At 36.4% G+C, this 24,202-nt stretch overlaps 1 protein-coding gene across 3 annotated transcripts; it reads right to left on the bottom strand.

Moving 5' to 3' along the window:
• Positions 1 to 17,775: 17,775 nt before the first annotated feature.
• LOC148026828 (uncharacterized protein At2g23090) lies at positions 17,776 to 19,822 on the bottom strand. 3 transcript variants are annotated; one of them, XM_087691353.1, is made up of 4 exons: positions 19,664 to 19,822; positions 19,132 to 19,240; positions 18,251 to 18,291; positions 17,776 to 18,168 (listed from the first exon to the last, which is right to left on the bottom strand). In XM_087691353.1, exons 2-4 carry the CDS (start codon positions 19,208 to 19,210, stop codon positions 18,049 to 18,051), a joined length of 240 nt encoding a protein of 79 aa, XP_087547479.1. In that variant the 5' UTR covers positions 19,211 to 19,240; positions 19,664 to 19,822; the 3' UTR covers positions 17,776 to 18,048. The 3 variants fall into 3 exon arrangements, with proteins under 3 accessions (XP_087547479.1, XP_087547480.1, XP_087547481.1); XM_087691354.1 differs by having other exon boundaries at positions 19,659 to 19,783; XM_087691355.1 differs by lacking the exon at positions 19,664 to 19,822 and adding an exon at positions 19,334 to 19,570.
• Between the last annotated feature and the right edge of the window lie 4,380 nt (positions 19,823 to 24,202).

Below are 24,202 nucleotides of genomic sequence, written 5' to 3'. Positions count from 1 at the left end.
ATCTTCCTACTGATGCATACATTAACTCGGATGTTTTGTACAGAGTGGAAGGTGTAGAAATTCAGGCCATTATTATTATTCATAAGTGGAGACTACTTAAGGGAGTAGAGGGAATGCACTTTCTTGAATTATAAAGGATTTTTCCCAGAGTGTTTCTTTCTAGAACCCACCAACTTTGCTATATAGAGAATTTGCTCACCAGTGATTGTTCTTGCCTTAGTGTGTCCATACTCGGCGATATATATTTCATAAGGTGTGATGGCCACCTTCTCAATCACACCCAACCTTCGAGCTAGCAATAGTTGAAGGTAGTCTCTATACTTTGCACCTCTACAAAACTCCATACCGTTCATGCATAGTTGTCCTCCTTTGATGTGGATTAGGCCAGAGAGAGAGAGGGATTTGATGATTTGGAGACGAGGACCTCCCGAAAGGGCCTTTACTTTGTTTGCAAAACACTCACCATAATTATGAGAACCTAGCAATTGATGGCAACATGATTTTTTTTGTTGTGAGAGAACGGAATTTCTAAGGTGAACACCTTTTATGTGCATACCTGCCGTCATCCGATAGGCATACTTCCTTTCTTAGGCTTCCTTGGGAGACCATTGTGAGAGTCATGGACTTCGACCAGCTTCAAAAAGAGTTGGTGAAGGCATTGGAGAAGAGCCACTTGGAGCACTTGTTGTAGAGGATGCACCACTATGTGTTGTATCGTTCCACATAAGGAGGTAGAGAATTATGGATGAGAATGTCCTCAACGGGGGCACCAATTTATGACGAAGGAAATTCGATATGGTAGCCTCTATACTATGCCAAACTCCCTTTTGCCACAAAGTGAATGAGGTAAGGGCACCACCTAGTCATGGAAGAGCGGACTAGAACACTATGCAAGAGGGAGAGGAGCTTGTGAGGGAGAAGAGAGGAAAACTAAGAAAAAGAGTCAGAGAGAGAGAGAGAGAGAGAGAGAGAGAGAGAGAACTACAAAAAATAGATGAATCAATAAAACTTAAGAGGGCACAAGAGATGGAGAACCCTCAAGACATAATCAATATACACAATATTGACACCAATAGCATGGGTTTATTACACTGTAGAGTATGCATAAGCTATAGTAAGGGAATGAACTGCATAAGCTCATGAGAGAGAATGGGGAAGGCTCGATAGGGCTGAAGAAGGCCTCTTGGCTCTCTCTTGTAAATTAAAAAGGAGAAGGCCTCTTTATATAGGCCTTGAGGATGTTTAGGGATGAGGTTAAGATAGAATAGGAATTAACACCACCAAAGCTGCAGTAAGGCTGTTCCACCAATGTGGAAGCTCCATCTAGATGTTTTGTTGACCAATTTTGTACTTAATCAAGTTCCATCATAGGTGATTTGTCTCCATTCTCCCCCCCATATCTTGAGTCCAAGAGCTCTCCTATAAAAAATATAGAGAATCTTCATAAAATAAGATTATATCTAGCCATAATGGAGAGAGAGTAGTGAGAATTCATACATTACTACTACAATTAAGGATGATTTGAGGGTGATCTAGGAGGGGAATTCTAATGGTTTATTAGCTTGAGAGAGAGGAGAAGAGAGGGTAAAGGGTTGGGAGTCTAATGAATGATGTTTTATGGAAGTGTTAAGTGTGGGGAAGAAAGTGTGGGTGTGTATAAAATTGGGAGGTGGGAGGTGGTCTCCACCGCAGTTGGAAAAAGTTGGCGTCCACCATTTTGGCCATATCTCCCGACTCGTAGCTTCAAAAACTTATAAAAAATTTCTAGCCAAAACTTCAGCTCACGCGCTACAACTTTCATGTTTGAAAAGTTTTTTTGGATCAGAGTGGAAGTATTTTTAAAAAATCTTACAAAATCATGTGCCTGATTTTTCTTCCACTAATGCTTCCAAGAAGGGTCCCATTTGTTTGAATTATCATAAGGCTCCAAAGCCATGACATTATGAGCCTCACATGCCCTTTGGATGGCTCCAAATCCATTTCATGTCTTTTCTTTTTACATTAGATATTTTTCCTTCACCTTCCTCCATTGATCTTTACTCTTCACCCCCCCTTGGTAAACCGGTCCATGAAATATTTCCATCCAGTGATTTCTTGGATTTCCCAAGAGGTTGTTCCCACCCTCTTCTTTATTTCAAACCTCCAAATGTACAAAAAATCAACAAAGTGTTAGACAAATATTTTTTTGTGATTTTCTCGGATCAATTTGAAATTCAAATTTCATATATAAGGTTGAAAAAACTTTAATGTAAGCATTCCAAATGATTGATCATCAAAATCTTATCTCTTTTTTTCTTTCTCTATGTCAACTATCACTAAAGCTTTTTCTATTGCACATGAGCTAGGTAACGGAGATTCGGAAGTGGTTTCCAGCTGGGCTTGTAAGCTTATTCTCTTGTGTCTTGTTTACAACCTCTATATCTCTTCTTCTTGTGCACTCCCAATTTGAAAGTTAGAGAGACAAAGAGTCTATGATAGAAGCTAGAGAATTGGAGCCGTAGGCCAAGGAGAACCTGGTTCCGCGAGACGGGGTCTGGAGTTGTGCTAATTCCCGCGTTGGCTATACCCGATGCTCCATTAATGGCCGCAATCCCAACGACTCCAACTGCACCATGAATTCCATCTGTACTTGTCCCTTGAGCAACTAGGGTAGCTCCCGCGGTCTTCACTCCTACTTTGCGCTTGGGGGCCATGGTAAGTAGCTAGCCAAAAACTCTCACTCTTCTTCCCTTCTCTTCCTTCTCTTCTCCTCCTCTTCTCTCTTTTCTCTCTCACCCTTCTTCTTCTCGTCCTCTCCTTCTTTGGGGGGGGGGGGGGTGTTTGCCGACGGGCAGCTTGGCAATCTACCGGGAGGAGGGGGGAGCTTCTGCCTACGTCCGTTGGAGGAGATCTAATCTGCTGTAGAGCAGTAGGGGGGAAAATGCTTCGCAGCGACAGAGGGGAAGCACGCTACACCAGTCGGAGGAGACCCGGGACCTGCAACGGAGGAGGGGAGGGAGAGGTTTATAGGTGGAGGGGGGAGGTGGCACAACGGTGCCACCCGCCACCTGGGGGGCTGCATGCCCCCCCCCATCTTCCACATAACACACACACACACACTCTCTCTCTCTCTCTCTCTCTCTCTCTCTCTCTCTCTCTCTCCGCCATGCACACGGCAGAGGGAGAGATAAAAAAATTTGTCAAAAATTTTAAAAAAGGGGGGTGGGTTCCTATGGGGAGCACAGGGACATTACAAAATCAAAAGTGGATATAATGGTGTTTGCCATATGTATTGTGTGAGATTAAACATATCCCAAAGGTCTTCTATGACTTGGGATTAATATTGATAGGCATTCCTCAAGTTCTTTATAACCACACTCATGATGATGGCTTGTCTAGAGAATATATAGATAATTTTACAAAACTACTTGGTTCATGGAGAGTAAGGTTTGAAGAACACTTGGGATCAAAACTCAACTCCATTGGAGCATGTTGCATGTATAAACTCTTCTCACTTTTATTTTAATGTTTATGTATCTATTGAATTTTCATTTTGATTTAATAAATTTTTTTCTTAGGATACTAAGTATAGGTTTTGGAGAATTCTTGGATGATATTCTTCATATCACGATAGCCATTTGCTTTTTGGTGCTCTATATATGATCATATGGTCTCAATATATATCAATATCAAAAAAACCAACAGAGATAATGTGATTTTTTTTTTGAGTTATCACAATTGGAGTTTTTTACATGGATATATATATATATATATATATATATATATATATATATATATATATATATATATATATATATATATATATATATATATATATATATATAGAAACTTATGCCACATCAAAGGATGATAATACAATTTCACAAAGCTCTCTCACCTATTGATGGATACTTATTGGATCTTGATAAGTATTATGGCATGCATTAGGCCTCATGCATGTATCATATGTTGGTAGAGCAAAAGAGTTGTGGATTTTTTCTACAAACACCACTAACTGTGCATGTAAAATAGTAACTCCAACAAAGGAAATAGCTATAGGAGGAAAAAAGTTAAGGCTTTCATGTGGAGATAGAAAGAGTAATTGAACATAAAATATATATTTTTCAAGGGAAAAAATTATAATGTGGAAGATAAAGTGGCAGTAATATGTGACAAAGGCAGCATTGTGGCTATGGATGTTGGCTATTGGAAAGATGCATATGATCACTTTTCTCATTTGACTATAATAGTGAAATGAGAGTCTTCTTATTACTACAAACATGCATTATGGTCAAAGGTGACCATAAAAGTTTGTTTATGGAGATGTTATTGTAAAAGTGAAATGTTTGTGCTGAATCATGAAGTGAAAACTATGAGCTTTGTGTGGAATTTAAAAAGTATTACATTAAAAATTCTCATTTGTAAGTGCAAATTAGAAAATTCCCCATGAGGCCAAAGGTCAAAGTTCAAACCAATGAATACCTTATTTCTATGGGTGAAGAATTTTAATATCTTAGTACACCCACCAAGGCCTCTCTAAGAATTTAAACAAACATTCACCATATAAAGTGAGAAGCTACAAAAAGTATGACTTAAGTATGGATTTAATGATGTAGACACTTAGGGTAATGTCATACCCAAAGTCTTAACTCAACTTTCAAAGTAAAGCAGCCATATTTTTACTAGTATGGAGGCAAAAGGGCAAATCACACCATGTCCACATTACTTGTAAAACTCCCACAAAGTCTAATCAAAGCTAAGCGTGACATGACCCTTAGAGTGTTGAGTTGCATCCTAACTACATCCAAACTTTAACGAACCCACTATTGGGTGCTTCGCAAAGCTTTTGAAAAGAAAACATATAAGTTTTAAACATGTCGTGTTTATCCAACCAACCCTTCCATCACATAATAAATGTAGACTTTCTCATTACCACTAGCTAGAGACATGTTTTGACTATTTAACTTGAAACTTCATCAGAGGACTATTAGACATCTTTGTGATGTATGCATACCAACTCTCAAAAGAGAGAAGATATTTCATACATGAAAAAGAGAGAATAATCTCTTTTACCTTCCAAAATGGTGTATGCATTTTCTCTAATGATAAAGGGAGGAATGATGACAACACTAACCTTGCACTTATTTTTGGGATATCAATCATGTAAGCATATATATGTATGCTTATATCCATAAGACTATGTATATATGCTTATATGTGTCATACACATATCCACTTATGTATATGAATATACATAAAAACACACATCCAAATGTGTGTTTGAATTTATGTATATATATAGATATACACACACACACGCAATGCGTGCGTGCGTGCGTGCGTGTGTGTGTGTGTGTACATACACATACATAAGTAAGCCTATAGATTAACATGTGGTGTGTTATTCTCGTACATATAAATGATTTTGTTCAAGTCTAAAGAGTTATCAAATTTTAAGTATCTATTGTGTGCGTGCGTGCGTGCATACGTGCGTGCGTGCGTGCGTGCGTGCGTGCGTGCGTGTGTGTGTGTGTGTGTGTGTGTGTGTGTACATACACATACATAAGTAAGCCTATAGATTAACATGTGGTGTGTTATTCTCGTACATATAAATGATTTTGTTCAAGTCTAAAGAGTTATCAAATTTTAAGTATCTATGCTTGGAGGTGTGTTTATGCCTTGTTTTTGGGGGGGTTAAAAGCCAAAGTAAATTCACATTGTGTCCTTTTCCATTTAATGGAGACTCATATAGAAGCTTATAGAGTGCCAACACAAGGGTCCAAAATATTGCAAAACCACCAAACAAGTTTAAGAACCATAAGAGACCATAAAAATAGAAAATGAAACATGGATTAAGACTTTATAAGGTAAACACACTCTGTATGTACCCAAGCAAAACAAAGGTCACTTACATTCCCACATAGATGCATATAAAAAACCAAAAGATAGCTATAGGGAAAAAATTTGTATTAGAGGATAAAGATAAACACATTCAGCTACTCCAACATGTCCATATATAAGGATCCAAACATTAAAATTCTCCTATCCTGCTAGCTATAGCTTTAAGCATGATTCACATGAACTAGCAACACATGACCACCCTAGTCATCACATATATTGCTCTATGAAGGGCACTTTAAGAGCACACATGTCAAACCATAAGTAATAACTTGCTAGTTGTACAAGCTCCACACATCTACATGTGCATTAAAGTTCAATTGTTTCTCCCCAAAAAGTGAATGGTTCAACTATATAAGGAGGAGACGCTATATTGAAGGCATTGTTGAGGCAAAAAGAGGATTGTCATTAGTTGCACTTCTTGCATGGCAACATAAAATAGGTTGGCCTACTGACAAGGTTATATGCCCCTCACTTTCATCATCCTAATAGCCATTCTTGGTGCAATTTTTGGGTGCCATAACATTTTGGTTGGCCTATTAACAACGTTATATGTCCTTCTCTATTAACATCATAATATCCATTAATGGCCTTCGAGATCATGTCACATCAAAAAACATATGCTGCCCTATTGGATTACACCCCCTACTATTTTATGCTTCCATATTTACCATGTCCCACTCTTTGGATAATACTAGCTTACAATATATATAATCATGTTTTTGAATCCTTTAGCCTAATCACAAGTGGCATTATTCCAAAAAACATTAGAACAAAGAAAAAATCATTCTTTTGATTTCAGTAAGCATCATTGTACATGTCTACATATCACACATGATGATACACTAGAAAGATACACAAATAGTATAGGAAAATTTGCAACTTCTTGTATATAGAGGCATTTCTACCATACACACAAGACCATAACGACATGATATGATTTTTGGAGAGGTGATTATCACAATGGAAAAACAAGTGAATAAGAAAAAAGGGTATGAGGGTAGTCAAAACCCAAATAGTGGGAAATTGGAATTTTTTTTAAACATCATTTGGTTCTATTTTATTGGAAATAATGCAAAGAGGGAAAGGCAAGATTACAAACAACAATTAAGAATTAAGAAGCAAGACTAAGCTCACATCTCTACTAGCAAATAAGAATAAGATAAAATGACAAGAATATGATGCTAAAATGAACTAGGTGAAGGAGGAAGAAGAAAAGGATAGGAAAAACTTTAGTCTTAATCATGTCCATACATTCCGTACCATAATATATGCTACAAATCCTGATAGGAGAGATTATGTAAATGTGTGCATGAATATTGTGGATTAATGTAGGAAGAAGGTAAAATATTTAATGATTTGCAAAAATGTTCAAATTTCTCATGTGTTAAGGCCTTTATAAAATGGGTCCATCAAATATTATATGTGAAAATAGAAACCAAGATGAGCTCACATGATAGTCACTCTCATACATGACCAAAATACACTTCAATGTGCTTTTCAAGAGCATGGAAGAGGGATTTTTCGCAACTTTGAAAGTAGTCTAATTATCAATATCGATAGTGGTAGGAGATGACTAATCAACACCAAAGTCACATGATAAGACAATGACATATGGAGGTTGTCCTAGGTTTGATTTGCCTAGAGGATGGCTTGTAGGACTTCACTACTCATGAAGGCTTTCCAAGCTACCTACCATGGGTGCTACTCATTTTACAATGATTCTTATCCATTGTCAATTTTGTCATTTACCCAATTATGCAAACTATGAGCTGTAGCAAGAGGGATCAATTACAAAGGGAGTAGGAGGATTTAGATGATGAGCTAAATCTAGTTGTCAATCCATTATTATGACTAGGGAAGATTACTTTATTTTAGCATTATAAGGATAGCCTTTCTTTGAAGTCATTAATGTTTTTCTCATTATAGTCTACTTCAATGGCACATTTTCATCCCTAGCAAGTTGCAATGAACATGCTCTAACATTCCATGCTATTTAATTCTGTAACCTATTTTTTTGTTACATGTCTTTTCATAGTCAAGAGTAATGATCATTTGCATGTAAGCTAACTATATATAGTCCTCAAGGGTTTGACACTATAATGTGTAGTTGTTTATGAAGTGTTGTCTTGCAATACCACTTGCAGTACTAGTGGTTGTAACATAATTGAGAGGAGTTGAAACCTTTATATGAGCATCATCTTACACAATATGACATGAAATGCAAGAATCGTAACTTTTTTCACTCTCTTTTCACCACTTACTATTTTTACTTGCTCACTTTTCCTTGCTTATTGTTCAAATTGCCTCATAAATAAAGCATAAGATGAGTAACCACAATGAACAATTGATGATCCAATGCGTACTCCTAAAGAGAATGTCAATGTAATGGGTTCAATGCCTTTGCCATCAAGCATAATGCAAGTCCTCTCCCCATTGTTGCAACTCGTAGAATAGATTGAGGCACTGAGAATCCAAAACCCATAGAATGTGTGAGAAAAATGAGGAATATGATTGTAAACTATATCAATATCCAACTAGACTGTCATCACACCTAATCTAGACTTGGAATATTGAATATTTGCACATTACAGATATCATGCAAGATATTAGGATGTTTGATAAATTCATACAAGTGGGAAGGATTATATTATATTAAACCAGTGTAATGTATTCTCATTTGTGAAGACTTGTATATAATGCCCATCAAAGGAATATGTCATTAGTAACAAAAAATAAATTGGGGCTAGAGCCTTTGGTAACAAATATAATGACCCCTTTATTAGTCTTTTAACCAATTTGCATCTCTTGACAAAGATTGGTAAACTAAAATCTTCACATCACCTACATATGTAATGAGAAATCTATTTTATAGGCCATCCAATCTTGGACTCCCTTGAAAGATGCAATGTTATGGAGCATGTATGCAACAAGACCACCTCAGTTTCTCCAACTATGATACATGATTCTAAATTAGAAAATATATCATTTATATTTTTGTTGTGAAGCAATGCACAAGCATATACCAAATGTATTAAGCATCCTGAGTTTTGTACACTTGCCTAGTCAACCAATCAATGTAGATACCAAATCTAATTATGCAATTCTAGCCTAATGTAAATGATGAAAACCAACCAGTAAAAGTTGAAATTTATACAACTAATGAGACCCCATATTGATGATGAGCTAGATTTGGCACATTATGTTGAGGCACTTCATTAAATAAACTCTTTCAAAGCACATACAAAACTTCATAATCAAAAACACCCAAAAAAGAGCATGGCATATAGATGTGATGCATCTCATGATTCAAGAAGGACTTATAGAACCAAATCAAATTTTATAGTTTACCAATATTGAACTTGTTATGTCGTGGTAGGGACACATTACTTGTGTGGCTATCCCAAACCCATGCTATAGTTAACCCAAGTTTTGTTCCTCATGTCACATAGACCCAAATTCTCATACATGATGCCATATCTAATTTACTATTCCCTTATTATTATGGAGATGGATGACTCAAGTTAGAAGGAATTGACATGTGAATACTATTGCATAATAAAATACACCAGACCTAGAAACCTTCCTCTCCCTGTCTTATGGCAAAGATTAATTACTTTCCCTAATTGTTGCATCTATGTGATCCCTAAGCAAGGGGGAAGAAGTTGAATTGAGAGTATGCAAATGTTTTTACTTTCAAAAGACAAATATTATTGATCTTCTTGCTTATGTATGTCTTCATTATTTACATAGCTTTTTGAGTTCCTTAAAATTTTTGTGTTTGTTCGTAAACAACTGGAAAAGCCAACAAGGTACAAATTCAATATACAATCTAACGAAAACGTATATAGATTGTGTATCAAAGTTGTTATTATCTATTTTCTCTTCCTTTGTTATCTCAAGGTGAATAAAATATTTTTCTATCCCTAGTGGTCAACTTGCTTTATATTGGTAGTAGGGTTGACTTGTCCCATGCATGGGAAAGGATGTCAAAATTGTCTCAATATCCAAAAAATTTATTAATAATCATCAAAAATATATTCATGAAACACAATTGATAAATTCAATAGACTCTTTCTTCCCTAAACAATACCCTTCTAGTTCCATTTTTATCTAATTTGATTTTAGAAGTCAATTGATCTAGACTCTCTAGTTTATTGTCCTTACTTTATGGTACCAGATGTTGCTTCATTGTATATTATTTCACTAATTGGATTACAATTTGGTTTTGAACAATAGGACTAGTATTGAGAACCAATCCCATATGTAGGGAGTTACTTTAATACCAATTGGCATAATAACTACAAAAATTGCCCCATCTTTGCTTCCATTGTATGGGTAGATGCCCAAGCCCAAGTATGTGATTGCAACATGTGCATGCACAATATCAAGGCATGCTCAATACATGTATCCTACTAAATTGTCTATGGGGTGGACAAATTAATCTTGTGGATATCATTTGTAAGGTTTTTCACCAAAGCCAAAATTGCCCCATCTTTGCCTCTGTTGTATGGGTGGATGCCCAAGCCCAAGCATGTGATTGCAACATGTGCATGCACAATATCAAAGGCATGCTCAATACATATCTCTTGAGAAATTGTTTGTGGGGTGCACAAATTAATCTTGTGGATATCATTTGTAGGCTTTTCACCAAAGCCAAAAATTAATTGATGCTACAAAAAAACTATGCAAAAAACAATGCTAGGGAAACAAATAGAGATCCAACGCACCAACACAATAAAAGAAAGAATTTCACATCAACTCCTAAATTTTATGTGCCCAAGCTTGGTATCAACACATAGAACTATCAAATGTATGAACTATCTCTAAATTTTTGCCAAATATACATGTAGAAATTTGTTAGGAATTGTGAAACATAAAAGTAATTATCTATATCAAGATCCAACACATGAATCATTACATAGCATCCAATAAGATCTCTACTAGTGAAAAAGAATTTGTGCCAATACATAGAGTTGATAACCTAATTGGCCAAGTAAACATGGGTGAGCCAATAGACCTTTAGAGTTGGATTACCAATTATAGTTTGTTTCCCTCTATGCTTATAGTTTTAACTGCCTCCAATCTCAGTGTGCATATGACAAAATCCTAATAGGATTTTTAGTGTGTGTTTATCATCGAATATGAATGGAAAAGAATGCAGATCAACTTGAAGAAGCATGTATGTAGATATTTGTTGAGGACAAACCTCATGTTGTCTTCAATCTACTAGATTTGGAAAGTCTATGATTTCCAAGAGTATTTATCCTATGATATATGGTAATCATTCATGATGATCATCTAAGCAACACAAAATCAGACTCTACCTCAAATATTGGTGACTATCCATCAATCTTCATGTTCTCATGAAGAAAAAGGAGATGAAAAAATCAAATGGAGGAAAATATTAGATTGCTTATGCCAAATACTTATGACATAAACCATCACAAATGCTTTGTCATCTACCTAGACAACTTTAAGTAGGATCAAACCAAAACAAACGGGACAATTTGGTTCAAATACTACTTTTCAAGCACTTCAAAATCCATATGATCACTTATGGGTACAGCAATTTAGTAGCCATGTTTTGTTTAACTTGTTGTCCACAAACTATTGATTAAATGAAAATATGAGAAAAACAATAAAGGTAATAAAGGCTTAGCCCCAACTCAACCATAAGCTCTAGGGTTAAACTTGCCTCTAAATCTAGAGATTTATTCAAATTTCAAGATCCCAAATGTTGGTTTGCATATAATTGTTAGAAAATTGGAATTGAGATTGAATATCACACCTTCTTCCTTCCAAGTTTTCCTATAAACACCCTCGTATCAAGTCTAAATCCCCTTTTCAAGAATCTTACGATGTCAAGAGTCGGTAGAGACAAGAAACTTGTACCCCTATAGCCGCACACCTATACAAGGAGAAATATAGGCACAAAAATCCAAACCCAAAACACTATATAAACTCAGGTTTGTTTACAAGGGACCAAAGTCTTGCATTACAACGCTTCTTTTCCATCATGATTTGTTACAAGAGAGAGGAGCGAGGCAACCCATGTACAATATAGAAACAACCTCAACACCATATACAAAATCAAGTAGTCTGTCTATAATCCTTACACTCTCCACACGCAATTCTAAAACGAGCATCCACTCATCTAATAATGTCATCAATATAACCTCAATATAAGGACAACCTCACATGATTGCAACTACAACTATGGGTGACAATGACAAAACCAGATATAATGTCATAAGTAGGAATACAAGTTACACAATTTTTGGATAGGCTATGGCAGGAGGCAAGAAGGTATTACAATTTTAAGAGAGGTATACAAAAGGATAGGTCTCTTGAAGGGAGTGGCTAACTCATAAAAAGAACAAAAGGGCTAACCCACAAGGGGCTGTGAGATCTGTCTACAAGATCTTATGGTAGTATGACAATCCTTTTTCCATTAATCTTCAATGCTCCAGTCTCATCATGAGTCACAACCTTCAAAAAAGATCAATAAATTAGCCAAGAGATAACAAAATATCATTAAGACCAAAAGGGATTTCGTGTTTGTATGCCTTGTGATGATCCTTCGAATACACCGTCTTTGAGTCAATGGTTCATCTTCATAAATGTCTTTGATGGGTCCATCTCCCCTAAGCTCCAAGAGGAATATTCGAAACGTAGGTAGATTAGGGGTCTCAATATGTGTTTGCCCATGTGAGTGAGCCTTTGGGCCCCATAAGTCAAAGCTTAAGCCTAAGGCTTAAGTTAATAAGCAACAAAAAAAAAATTAATGAAATGACCTAAACTTGCAATTCCCTTGATGCAAAGTGAAATTAAACTTGGATAGTAATCATGTAAATGGAGAATCAGAAAAACACACAAAAAAATATATAGCCAAGAATAAGATAAAGATAACTAATCATATCTTCATTGCCTTCCATCAAGAATCCATACTTCTATACTTGTATATCTGTACTTTTATATCTATAGTACTACTTATTTTCTATATCTATACTACTTATTTTCAAATCTACTAAACCTAACAAAAGCAACACCAAGCCTACATGGCATGCATTGGATGCATTCCAAAACTTTTTAATTGCCTTTTTTTGTATTTTCTTTCGTTTTCTTTTCTTTATTAAACTGTGTGTGTGTGTGCGTGCGTGCGCGCGCATGCGTGCATGCCCCCACAACAAAACAAAATAGTTGAATGTGTGTGCATATTTGAGTCCCCTCCTTTACATATAAATCTCAAGTTACATATTTGACACACCCTAATTGCATTTCTTAAATCCTAATCCATTACACATCCATACACTAGACTATCACATACACCCCACCATAAATATCCACTTACATTGGAGGTTTTTGTATTGCCTTTCAAGAAGTCTAGAGCATTGCAATTCTTCTAAAAAGATATTGTATGTACTAGCATACACATGTTTAATTAAAGCATATGATTAGTAATTTGTTCTTTAATACATTAAAAGTATAAATGAATTGGTCATTTGCGTTTTTTTAAAATGTATGTGAACAACCTAATATGATATTTTGATGCTTTGCTTATTGTTCATAGGAAAATAGGGAGCCAATATGCATTTCATGATCATTTCTGTTTTTGTTTGTGCATGTGAATGATCTAATACGATATTTTGATGCTTCACTTATTGTCTAAAAGAAAATAGTGAACCAATGTGCATGCATTGGATGCATTCCAAACCTTTTTTAATTCTCTTTTTATGGTTTTTTTCATTTCATTTGCTTCTCTTTATTGAATTGTGTGCACACGCATGCACGAGTGTGTGTGTGTGGGAGATATGTGCCACCTATGGAGCATTAATTCTATACCACCCATGGCATGTGCCATTCATTAAAATTCAAAACCTCTCTCTCTCTCTCTCTCTCTCTCTCTCTCTCTCTCTCTCTCTCTCTCTCTCAATCAATCAATCAATCAATCAATCAATCAATGTACACCCATAACAAAACAAAATGGTTGAATGTGCATGTGTATTTAAACCCCCTCCCTTACACATAAACCTCAAGTTGCACATATGAACACATGCGCACTCTTTGACACCTACATTGGCACACCCTAATTACATTTCTTAAATCCTAAATCTATGACACACCCATACACCTCAACTACCCATACACCCAATAAAACATAAAACCACTTAAATGTACATAAAATCACACATGCACACATGCATGTATGCTAGCACAATCAAAACTTAATACCTCTCTCTCTCTCTCTCTCTCTCTCTCTCTCTCTCTCTCTCTCATAATTCTCAAGATCCGCACAAGCATAAAAATATAGAAATGTAACACTTTTTAATCTCGTGTATTATTCATCCATTTGGCATAAACAAGATAAAGACCCCAAATATTCACGAGTAGGTTGTCAACCATTAGGTTTTGCAAGGTATGATGTAATATTTGGAACTTTAAACATGTTTTAGGGGCCACTATACACATTTACACACACATTGTGCACACATACACAAATGAGAGAAGAAATGAGGGACTAAGGGAGGGATATGATTATAACAAAGGATCTCTCTCTCTCTCTCTCTCTCTCTCTCTCTCTCTCTCTCTCTCTCTCTCAATGTATACCCGCAAAAAAACAAAATAATTGAATGTGCATGTGTATTTGAACCCCCTCCTTTACACAAAACTCAAGTTCATATTTGAGCACACCCTAATTGCATTTCTTAAATCCTAAATCTATCGTGCGCCCATATACCTAGGCTACCACATTCACCCCCACCATGAATATTCACTTGCATAGGAGGGTTTTGTACTACCTTTCAAGAATTCTAGAGACTTGCATCTTTCTAAAAAGATATTACATGTATTAGCGTCCGCATACGCTTAACCAAAGCACATGATTAGTTATTTATGTTATGTGATAATTCGAAAGTCTAAATGATAAATTGATCCTTCTTTGTGTATATGAACAATCTAATATGATATTTTGATGCTTAGCTTATTGTTTACAAGAATACAATGACCCAATGTGCATGTCATATTCATTTGTAGTTTTTGTTTGTGCACACGAATAATCTAATACGATATGATATTTTGATGATATTTTGTGCACCTCAATACCTGAGCATGCACTGATGTAGCATAGAGTTCATTGAGCTCTTACTACACACTAGAGCTTTAAAATATCTTTTTGGCAACTTACAAGAGTCTATGAGCTATTACTCTGTTAGTACTTTGATATTTCATTTTTGGTTGGCTTTATGTGCTCATTATTTAAAAGGAAATTTCAATGTTTTTCCTAGTCTTGCACAAACATGCATTATGTTACTGCGAGAAATAATAAGAGGGTTGTATGTTGTTTGCATATTCCAAGAAATTAGTTTAGGTTTTGGGTTATACTTAACAAGTGTTTAGAAAAAAAGGGGGGGGAGGCACAACACACATGCACACAATGCACACAAAGGAACAAAGGCAAAAGAGAGAGCGGTTAAATACCATCACTTTACAGGTGCACAAGTCTAAACGCAAGTCGCTAATACATTGTTATAATAGAAAATACAATAGTAGAATACTCTCTTCTCAACTTACTTTTCTATAAGAGGCCACTTCTCTAACTTATATAAACATGCATGCAAGTATGTACCTTCCAAATAATAGAAAGATGACTCTAGCCTCTTAAGGCTACACTTATATGCTAAGCATATTCGCAATGTATTATTGCATCACATGTATTAACATAGCTATTTCATTGTCAACAAGTTTTTGCCTTCATTGAGGATCCATCTCAAGGGGCCTTAATTGAGTTGCTATGCACCAATGTTAACAAGTTTTAATGATGGATCTTAAGGCTAAGAAAAGAGTGCTAACTATATTCCTATTTTAATTAGGGAGAAATTCCTCTAAACCTACCGACATATACCTCAACTTGAACAATCCAACTCATAGCAAAGCATATAGAGAATTGGCAAGAGGACTTTTGTATCTTTTGCATCTCATTGATCTTTTAAAGGGGGGAATTTCTAATAAGATCTCAATGAAACACCACTTTTTGATATTACCAAAGAGGAAAACATCCTACATCCATTACATGGAGTTTATTTTTAAATAACGTTAACTTTTCAATGCTTCTAGCGTTTCTAAATGGACATTATTAAGTTTAGGATGTACTTTCTCCTCTCAAGTCAATGTCGATCTTTCATAATCTAGTTGGTACGTTGATTAAGTGTCTTCTAGCCAAAGCTTTGGCACAGTTCTTATAGGACAAGATACCCCTCCATCATGAGAGGGGTTCCTTTATTTTGTGGATGAGCTCTATTACACCATCATTTACTCTACTAGGTGGGCCACCATACTAGAGAGGCTTCTTCCAAACCACTAAAGAGATTACTAGTAGGGATTCCTTAATTTCTTAAAGAAATCATGGAAAGCCAATACCATGCCTTGATCTTCTCTTTAAGGAGTCAACAATAGGCCTCTTTCCATACTTTAAGGACCCAATAGAGAAAAGTCACTATTTGAAATGTTAAGCTATAGGGCATGGTTTAGGTTTTGGATTCAAATTCCTAATGATCTTATGCATAACAACCAAACCAATTGTGCAAATATGCTAGGATGCCAAGTGTCATCTCTCTTCAAAGTATAAGGTCGAGTAAACCCATAGGAAGATACTACATTAGAGCCAAGCAATTGCCAATTTCTAATGAGTTATTGCATACTAGTTCCAATCTCAGATAGTCCAATGAGAGATGTCCAGTCAAACCCAACACACAATAGAGCCAAGCAATTGCCAATTTCTAATGAGTAATTGCATAGTAGTTCCGATCTCAGATAGTCCAATGAGATGTCCTGTCAAACCCAACACACAATGTCCCTCCAACAACCCCAATCCAAAAGGACAAGGTCCAACCACCACTTCATCCAACAACCCCAGTCCAAAGGGACAAGGACCTAATAACATCAATTGGACAAGTAAACAAAAGTTCAGCTCCATTATAACAAGGATAACAGAATTGTCCAATCACTTCTAGTACAATTCTGTTGCATAGTCATAGTAAGTTCAGATATAAGGCAATCAACACAAAATGCTTGCAAGAATGAAAGTTCTCTTCATACTGGTGATCAGATGGACTAGTTTGGGCACTCTTGTCTGTTTCACTGGCAAACCATGCCATGTAGCAGTTGATTGTTGGGGACCTTCATTGCTACCACTGTGTTGCAGTCAAGTACAATCCGGAGTGTGCACTAATCATTTATAACTGTACAATAGCATTCTCCTGGATCCATACATATTGAACTCTTCAACTGTAATGTTAAGCATGATGGTATTTGTTATCCAGGTCAATTATGCTACTTCACCTACAGAATTAAAGGAACCAAAACAGGGTACAACAAGCTGCAAAGCACAACTTAATTAACCAACGAAACCACTTCTAAAGTGAGAAGATGGGCAGAAATTTCTAGACACTAGAAACAAAGAGAGATGGATAACTACTCCAAAAGGAAAGGGAAAGCTGAGGCCAACTGCAGTCATAATGGAGACATTGTGGAGCCAAATAAAAACTCAGATCCAACCTTTGAGATCTGACAATTCCAAAACATAATGGCGCACATGGAAACTTCCATATCAGAAGAGATCACACAATCCAGACTCCCTAGAACTTAGAATAAATGCACTTACACCCGGATAAAACCTTTGGACAGTGGCCAGCCTTACAACATCAACCTCCATATCTAACGAGGGATGCTGTGTGTGACATATCACATTAATGAAGATGCCAATGTAGGTGCTAATGCAAGAACAGCAACATCATTATGCCTCAAATTAGATTTATTTTAAGAAAGTCACACGACACAAATCACCATACTGCAATTCCTAAACACTAGATAGGTCCAATAGGTGTGGAATGCTCAACATATTGAGATATAGTAAACTTCAGGAGAAAGGTTAATATCAATTGTGAACATTGCAAACAGAGAAATGCATTGAGCATAGAGTTCATATGCCAATAGTACAACCTGCTGACTACTGCACACACAGCAACTCATCTGACTTAAGCCTGAGAAACAAACTCCTGTGCAGCACATATATATACACAAACTTGTTATTTATGTGGCTGCTTCAAATTTTTGTTCCTCGCATTTCTTCACAGAAGGACCCCGTGGAGCGAGAAAAGAAAGCTCATAATACTACTTCTGAAGGTGGGGAAAACACTGTAAAACATCATGTTTGGGGTGCTTGGCCTCTGCATGCTCCCGGCACTTGACTTCGCTCGTTGTGCATATAAATGTCTGCATGCAGACCTTACACTGCAAAAGCCAAAGTAAGATTGGTCATCATGAAAGCCCGCTTCACAAGGTTAGACAAGGTAGTAAATAAACTTGTTGCTACCTGAATAGTCATTGCCTTTTTGTTGGCCTCCAGTTGACTACCTGCAAGATCAATACAAACCTCAGAGACCTCTGGCTAATGGATAATTAAACACAACAATGCTTCATAAGACTGGACTTGCAAACAAGTATCTAATGGACTAGATTCACTACATATGATTTCACAATCTGAAAATAGTGAATTTCAAAGTTACTCCATTTCGGCTTTGAGGAGTAGAAGAACTAGTTGAAACGTGCTTAAGCAAGTTAACAGTGAACTGGATGTCTCTCATAACCTTCTCCGTTCTTTTCTCTTCGCGAAAGAGAAAAAGCGACAGCTAATCAAACTAAAACAATCTCTTATTTTCGAGGAATGAAAGAATAAAAGTTCAGTTGCCATCTGAGAGTCTTGCCACTACTCAACCGTGTAGCAAGTAACCACTATACTATCCTTGACTTGGTAAGCTAAAATATATCTGAAAACAACCTGATGTCATGCTTCTAAAGCAAGAAATACTAGGGAACATCTTTAAGAACAACCACTACACAATTCCTTTCTGAAATCAGGTAACTTTTCCAAATCCTTCAATAAACAACAAAAATATATTCGCTGTTATCAAACGGCTTGAAGATTCCATTGCTCATTGCAACGCCAACAAGTTCCACAGTTGCACTTAAGCGCACGTACTTGCACCCACCGACAGATGGAAGCCAGAGGGATACCTTACTACAAGGTTGACTTCGCAGAGCCTACTTAAGGCATTCAGCTAAATGACACTCGACAGCAGTGAACTCTCCTGTAAACGGGGTGGATTCCTTGGGTTTCCATCCGTCATAAAGCTTCAACATCTGAGTTTGCCTATCCATTTACTGTGAATAACTCAAGAGCAAAAGCCCCGGTACCTTTATTTGCAGCGGCTTTTGCTTTCTCTTGCGCTCGCTCCCGAGCCATCTTTGATTTTTGTCCATTGCCACCTCCCATGATGTTCTTAAGAATAACACCGCTTTACCGCTGCAGAACAAGATGTACAAAGAAAGCTTAGAAAAGGCATATGCATAAATGATTAGGAACAATGTGAAGTGTAACAGATTAGAAAAATCGAACCGAGAAGGAACAACTGGTAAATTGGTCGATTACACAACAGAGCAGCGGAAAAATAATAATAATAATTACAGCAGAATAGCAAAAGCAAAATCAAATAGGAGTGATGCCGCAGAATGCAACTGATCGAGAGGATAGAGACGTGTCTATAATGAAACGGAAATGAGCTAGGAAGAAAGAAGGGGCAAACGATGGAGGAGCAACGGCAGGTTAAATCGGACCAAAAGACAGGCACGCGAAACCCTAGGAGGATGAAATAAGAACAATGGAGGAGAATGGAGAAGGCTCGCATTAAGGACAACGGAGGAGGAGGAGGAGGCACGCTTACGTTACCTTACTGCTGCGACCGCTTGCTCAGGGCTGTATCGATGCGTGTCTCGCAAGCAGGCACCCCCCTTTGTCTCTCTCTCTCCGACCGAGGAGGAAGAAGAAGACGCGCAATCAATTTAAGAAATGTGTTTGTTGCTTAGACGGAGAAGAAAAGCACGAAAAGATGTAAGACTCTCGTGTCCTCTAATTTCGGATCGCTTCACACCAGACTTGTAATATAACAAAAACAAAAACAAAAATGCATTTACCCCACACCTTAGAGGGCTTTCCCACGCGAGAGATCAAAAGAACCCCACATAGAATTTGGAAAACTAAGAGGGATTTCGCATAGTGAGTGTGAAACTATATCTCCAACTACAACACGATTTGTGGGTGATCCTTCTCATGCAAGCACGGAGATTGGAAGTTAAAGGTCAATGACACACTGTCTTGAAGAAAAGTGACCTATTGCCTATGCACTCTAACCTATTGTCTCTACTCTTTATCAAGTCATAACAAGTCAAATGGACAAACTATCAACAAAGTTGTGAAATTTTTGCTAAGTTGCAAAAGTTGTGAAATGCCTGGAAAAGGCTAGAAAATTCTAGTAGACCTCCAATTTTAGGGAGCAAAACTTCCTCATGCGTTTGGAACTATCCCATGAGAAGGCGCTCTTCATCAATAATCTAGCTTTAACTCACAAGTAGTTGTCCCCGAAGTGGCACCCCAGTTGGTTGGGTATGTGATGTGTGTAGATGTCCAAGTCCATTGTTCAATATTCGATTAGGCAACTTTGGGGGGCAGGGGGGATTTTTCCCAAATACGTAAAGCTATTTACAAAAGATGAAAGATGGGCTTGGCCCATTAATGAGCTTTAGCTCTCTATGCCTGGGTATTCAGCATTTGGGCTTCTACTCAAGATGCACCTCATACATCACTAGGTGTAGTTGGGGTGTGGGACTATTCACATAGGGTGGGGACCAATACTTCCATGCCCCTAGCCACGCCTAGCTCTAGATATACCGTTCATCGCTCACAGTAACTCATGATGCTGCCATAATCCACAATGTGAGAATTACAGTGGAAATTTGCATAAAACTTCTTATATATGAGTTGACACAACTAGTTTCTAGTTTCACTTGAAACCACCATTGTTCATGTTAGGAGAAATCCAAACTTTGGTCATAGCCAATTTTGCATCCCAAACACCATCCCTTCAAACCTAAAGTGTTTTGTAACATGTTCATAATAAGAAAATGTTATTTATTTTGTAATTGATAGAAAAGGGGGTATAAGTATCATATATTTAAGTAAAAAGATTGTTTTTCCAATCACCCAACGTCAACATGATTGGAGAATCCAATATACCCAAAGGTGAATAACTCTCTAATGCAATCCATGGTAAAGAACACCAAGTTGAAATTTCATTATGACTTGTGCTCAATAAAGGAGAATTGAAAACGTATAGAATAAGGGAGCCAATTGTGAAACGGGTGCCAAAAAGCAAACATTTTTGAGCCATTGATGTTACAAAAAAAGAGGAATATGCTGAGAATCTTGCTTAGGTGTCACTCATTGATTTGCCAAAAAGTGTTACGTTACTAGTCCTCAAGCATACCCTTACCTCCCAATTTTACATTTTTAAAATTATATAAAGAATTTTCAATATTAGACTCATTTAATTTCTCTTGATATCCCTTACATGCTCATATATTCAAATCTCAAAAATTTTGCAAAATGTCAAATCCCCCCAAAAATACATCTTTTTTATTATGTGTTCTATAGTTGGCCCCATTACCCTATCTTTATTTTAAGGAAAGAAAAACAAAATACATTGAAGTTGTTAGAGTGTAAATAAGTGGGGGGAAATAATTTGGTTATATTAAGCCCATTTGAAGGACGAAAGAAAAGACTACTGAGGTGCTTTTTCCATCTTGACCGCCTCCTTATCCCTCTTCCTCCTCACAAAATCCATGACTATGCATAGCTGCATGAGGAATAATGTAACGTTTATTTTGGGCTCCATTTTTTGCATGTATGTAGATTGCTAGAAACAAGTGATTTCAAGTTACAAGTTGTTTGACACATGTTGTGAATTACAAATTTCATATTTTTGAAGTTTGTTATTGTTGCTACTATATGTAGTAAGTGCTATTGAAACAGAGACTTTCATGTATATTCTATAACATTCTTGAGCTACATATATTGTCATACTACCCATGCATATTTACTCTGAATGAGCAAGACCATAGTTCTTTGATGTACTGCAATAGTTTTAGAGAGATTGGTCTTCTAATGTACTTTTGAACAATTGGATGTCATTATGCTACTATATCTGTGAGCAAGTTTTTATGCAACAATATAATGTTTCCATTACATATACTATGATTTTTCATAACATTTGGACAATGACATATGCATGATTACTGAGGAGTGATTCATCTTCTATCTTCTTTCTATTTTGATTCAATAGTAGGTGTTGTAGAAATGATGTCAGTTTCATGGTGCAATTTGTTGATGTTTTTGTTACTCTCACTTAACAGTTAGTATTTTTTGCACAAATAGTTGCATCATCTGTAATGGATAGGGTAGTGTATAACATTAGAAAGTTTGATGGTATATTAACTTCGATTTTCGAAAGGAGCAGATCCAATATATCCTTATTTAGAATAAGTAATTAAGGCCCATAAGAGGCATAGATGCAAAACTAGCAAACATGTTTGTAGATTATTATCAGAGCTTGGTGCACTGGCCAAATTCATTATTAGGCTACATTTGGTAAATTTTTTGTATGTTAAAGTTATTAATGAGGCCCTACCTCTAATAAGGTATATCTCATGAAAAACTTGTTTGAGTTGAAGGTGGCGAAGGGCTTAACTATCATCTTCTACCTTAATGAATTCAATATTATATTCAGTCATATATGTAGGCTCAAAAGTTAAAGTTTGAAGATGAGGTTAAGGCAATCTTTTGTTGTGTTCATTACTTACATCATGGGACACTTTTAGAATGGCCATTAGAAATTTAGTACCTAGTTGAAGTTTGATGATATTGTGGGCAATTTATTTGTTGAAGAGATACATAGTAAATCCAAGAACAAAGGCAAAAATGGTCAAGCATTGTGGTGGAAAATAGTATAAAGGTAAGAACTAGGACCATGGACAAGGACTATGGACAATTGGGCAACAAATCTAGGTCTAAGAATGATATTGAATGCTTCCATTGTGATAAAATAAGTCATATCAAGAAGGATTGTTACAAATGAAAACAAGAACAAAAAAGATCAAAAGAATAAGGATAAGGATCCTAACAAGAAAAAAGTTTAGGAAACATGAAGATTGAAGAAATCAATGTAGTGACCCTGCATAATGATGATGGTGAAGTGCTATTTATCTCTATTTTTCTTGCACATATGATAGTTGTAGTAGATAGACTGGCTCAACATAAGATACTTGATTCTTGCACATTTTTTAATGTGACTTCTCATAAGGAGTGATTCTGTTCATATGATATCAACAATAGGTGTGGATCAATCCATCTTGGTAATGACTATGTATGTAATATGGTTGGTATAGGTGATGTGCAATTTTCTTTTTGGAATGGATCTATCTTTACTCTTTAGAATGTACACTATGTACCCAAGCTTACAAAGAGCTTGATACCTACTAGTGAGCTGGATGACTTGGGATACTCTACTACTTTTGGGAATCTTCTCATGGAAAGTCCACAAGAGATCATCTGTTATTGCTAAAAGAGAAAAATGTAGCACTTTATATCCCCTTCACGTACTTATGTCAAAAATCATGTAGTTGCAATACCAAGTAGCCAATTTTATCTTTGTGGCATTGCCAGTTGGGACATATATCTAGAAAAGGAATGAAAATGTTATCTCATTTAGGTTACTTACCTTCTCTTGATTTTTTGAATCTTTCCATTTGTGAGCATTGGATATATGAAAAGTATTCATGTTTAACCCATAAGAAAAATATAAACATGAAAAAGCAACCAGAAAAGTGTGGGCTTTCACTATGATGGTAGGAAATATGAGTTATTATTTTCTTTTCAAATATTTCTAATACTTGGAAAAAATTAGTATGACAAGAGACTTAAGTGTCTCAAAACTGACAATGGTGGAGAGCATGTCTTTCATGAGTTCATAAACATTTGTGAAGCACGTGGGATAAAAAGGGAACTCAATTCACTTGGTAATCCTACCCAAATGGTATTGCAAAGCATATCGATAGAATGATAAATGAAAGGATGTTAAATATCCTATCTAATGTTGGTATTACTCAAGGACTTTGAGCTAAGGCTATGGTGACTACTGTACATTTAATAAACAAGTCAACTAATACTACTTTGGATGGTGGCATTCTTGAAAAGGCATGGTGGGGCAAGGAGCCCTCTTCTGATCACTTAAGAGTATTTGGCTCTATGAAGCTTGTGTGCATGTGCCAAAAGAAAATGTGCAATAAGTTAGAACCAAAATCCATTAAATGCATATGTTTGGGCTATGACAAAGTGGTGAGATGGATTATCGCTTTTAGGATCGAGAAGGTAGAA

Source organism: Lygodium microphyllum, chromosome 13 (genome assembly GCF_053477565.2).
Source record: "Lygodium microphyllum isolate KBCC chromosome 13, Lygodium_microphyllum_v1.1.10, whole genome shotgun sequence".
NCBI lineage: Eukaryota > Viridiplantae > Streptophyta > Polypodiopsida > Schizaeales > Lygodiaceae > Lygodium > Lygodium microphyllum.
The sequence above is the reverse complement of the archived record's forward strand: the minus strand, read 5'-3'. Positions and strand labels throughout refer to the sequence as shown.

Excerpts from the sequence above, each read along its gene's own strand:
- LOC148026828 (XM_087691353.1), bottom strand. The coding sequence starts at position 19,210 with ATGGGAGGTGGCAATGGACAAAAATCAAAGATGGCTCGGGAGCGAGCG. Across the intron at positions 18,292-19,131 it reads AAAAGCCGCTGCAAATAAAG|GTAGTCAACTGGAGGCCAAC; the intron begins GTACCGGGGCTT and ends TTGATCTTGCAG. Across the intron at positions 18,169-18,250 it reads AAAAGGCAATGACTATTCAG|TGTAAGGTCTGCATGCAGAC; the intron begins GTAGCAACAAGT and ends TGGCTTTTGCAG.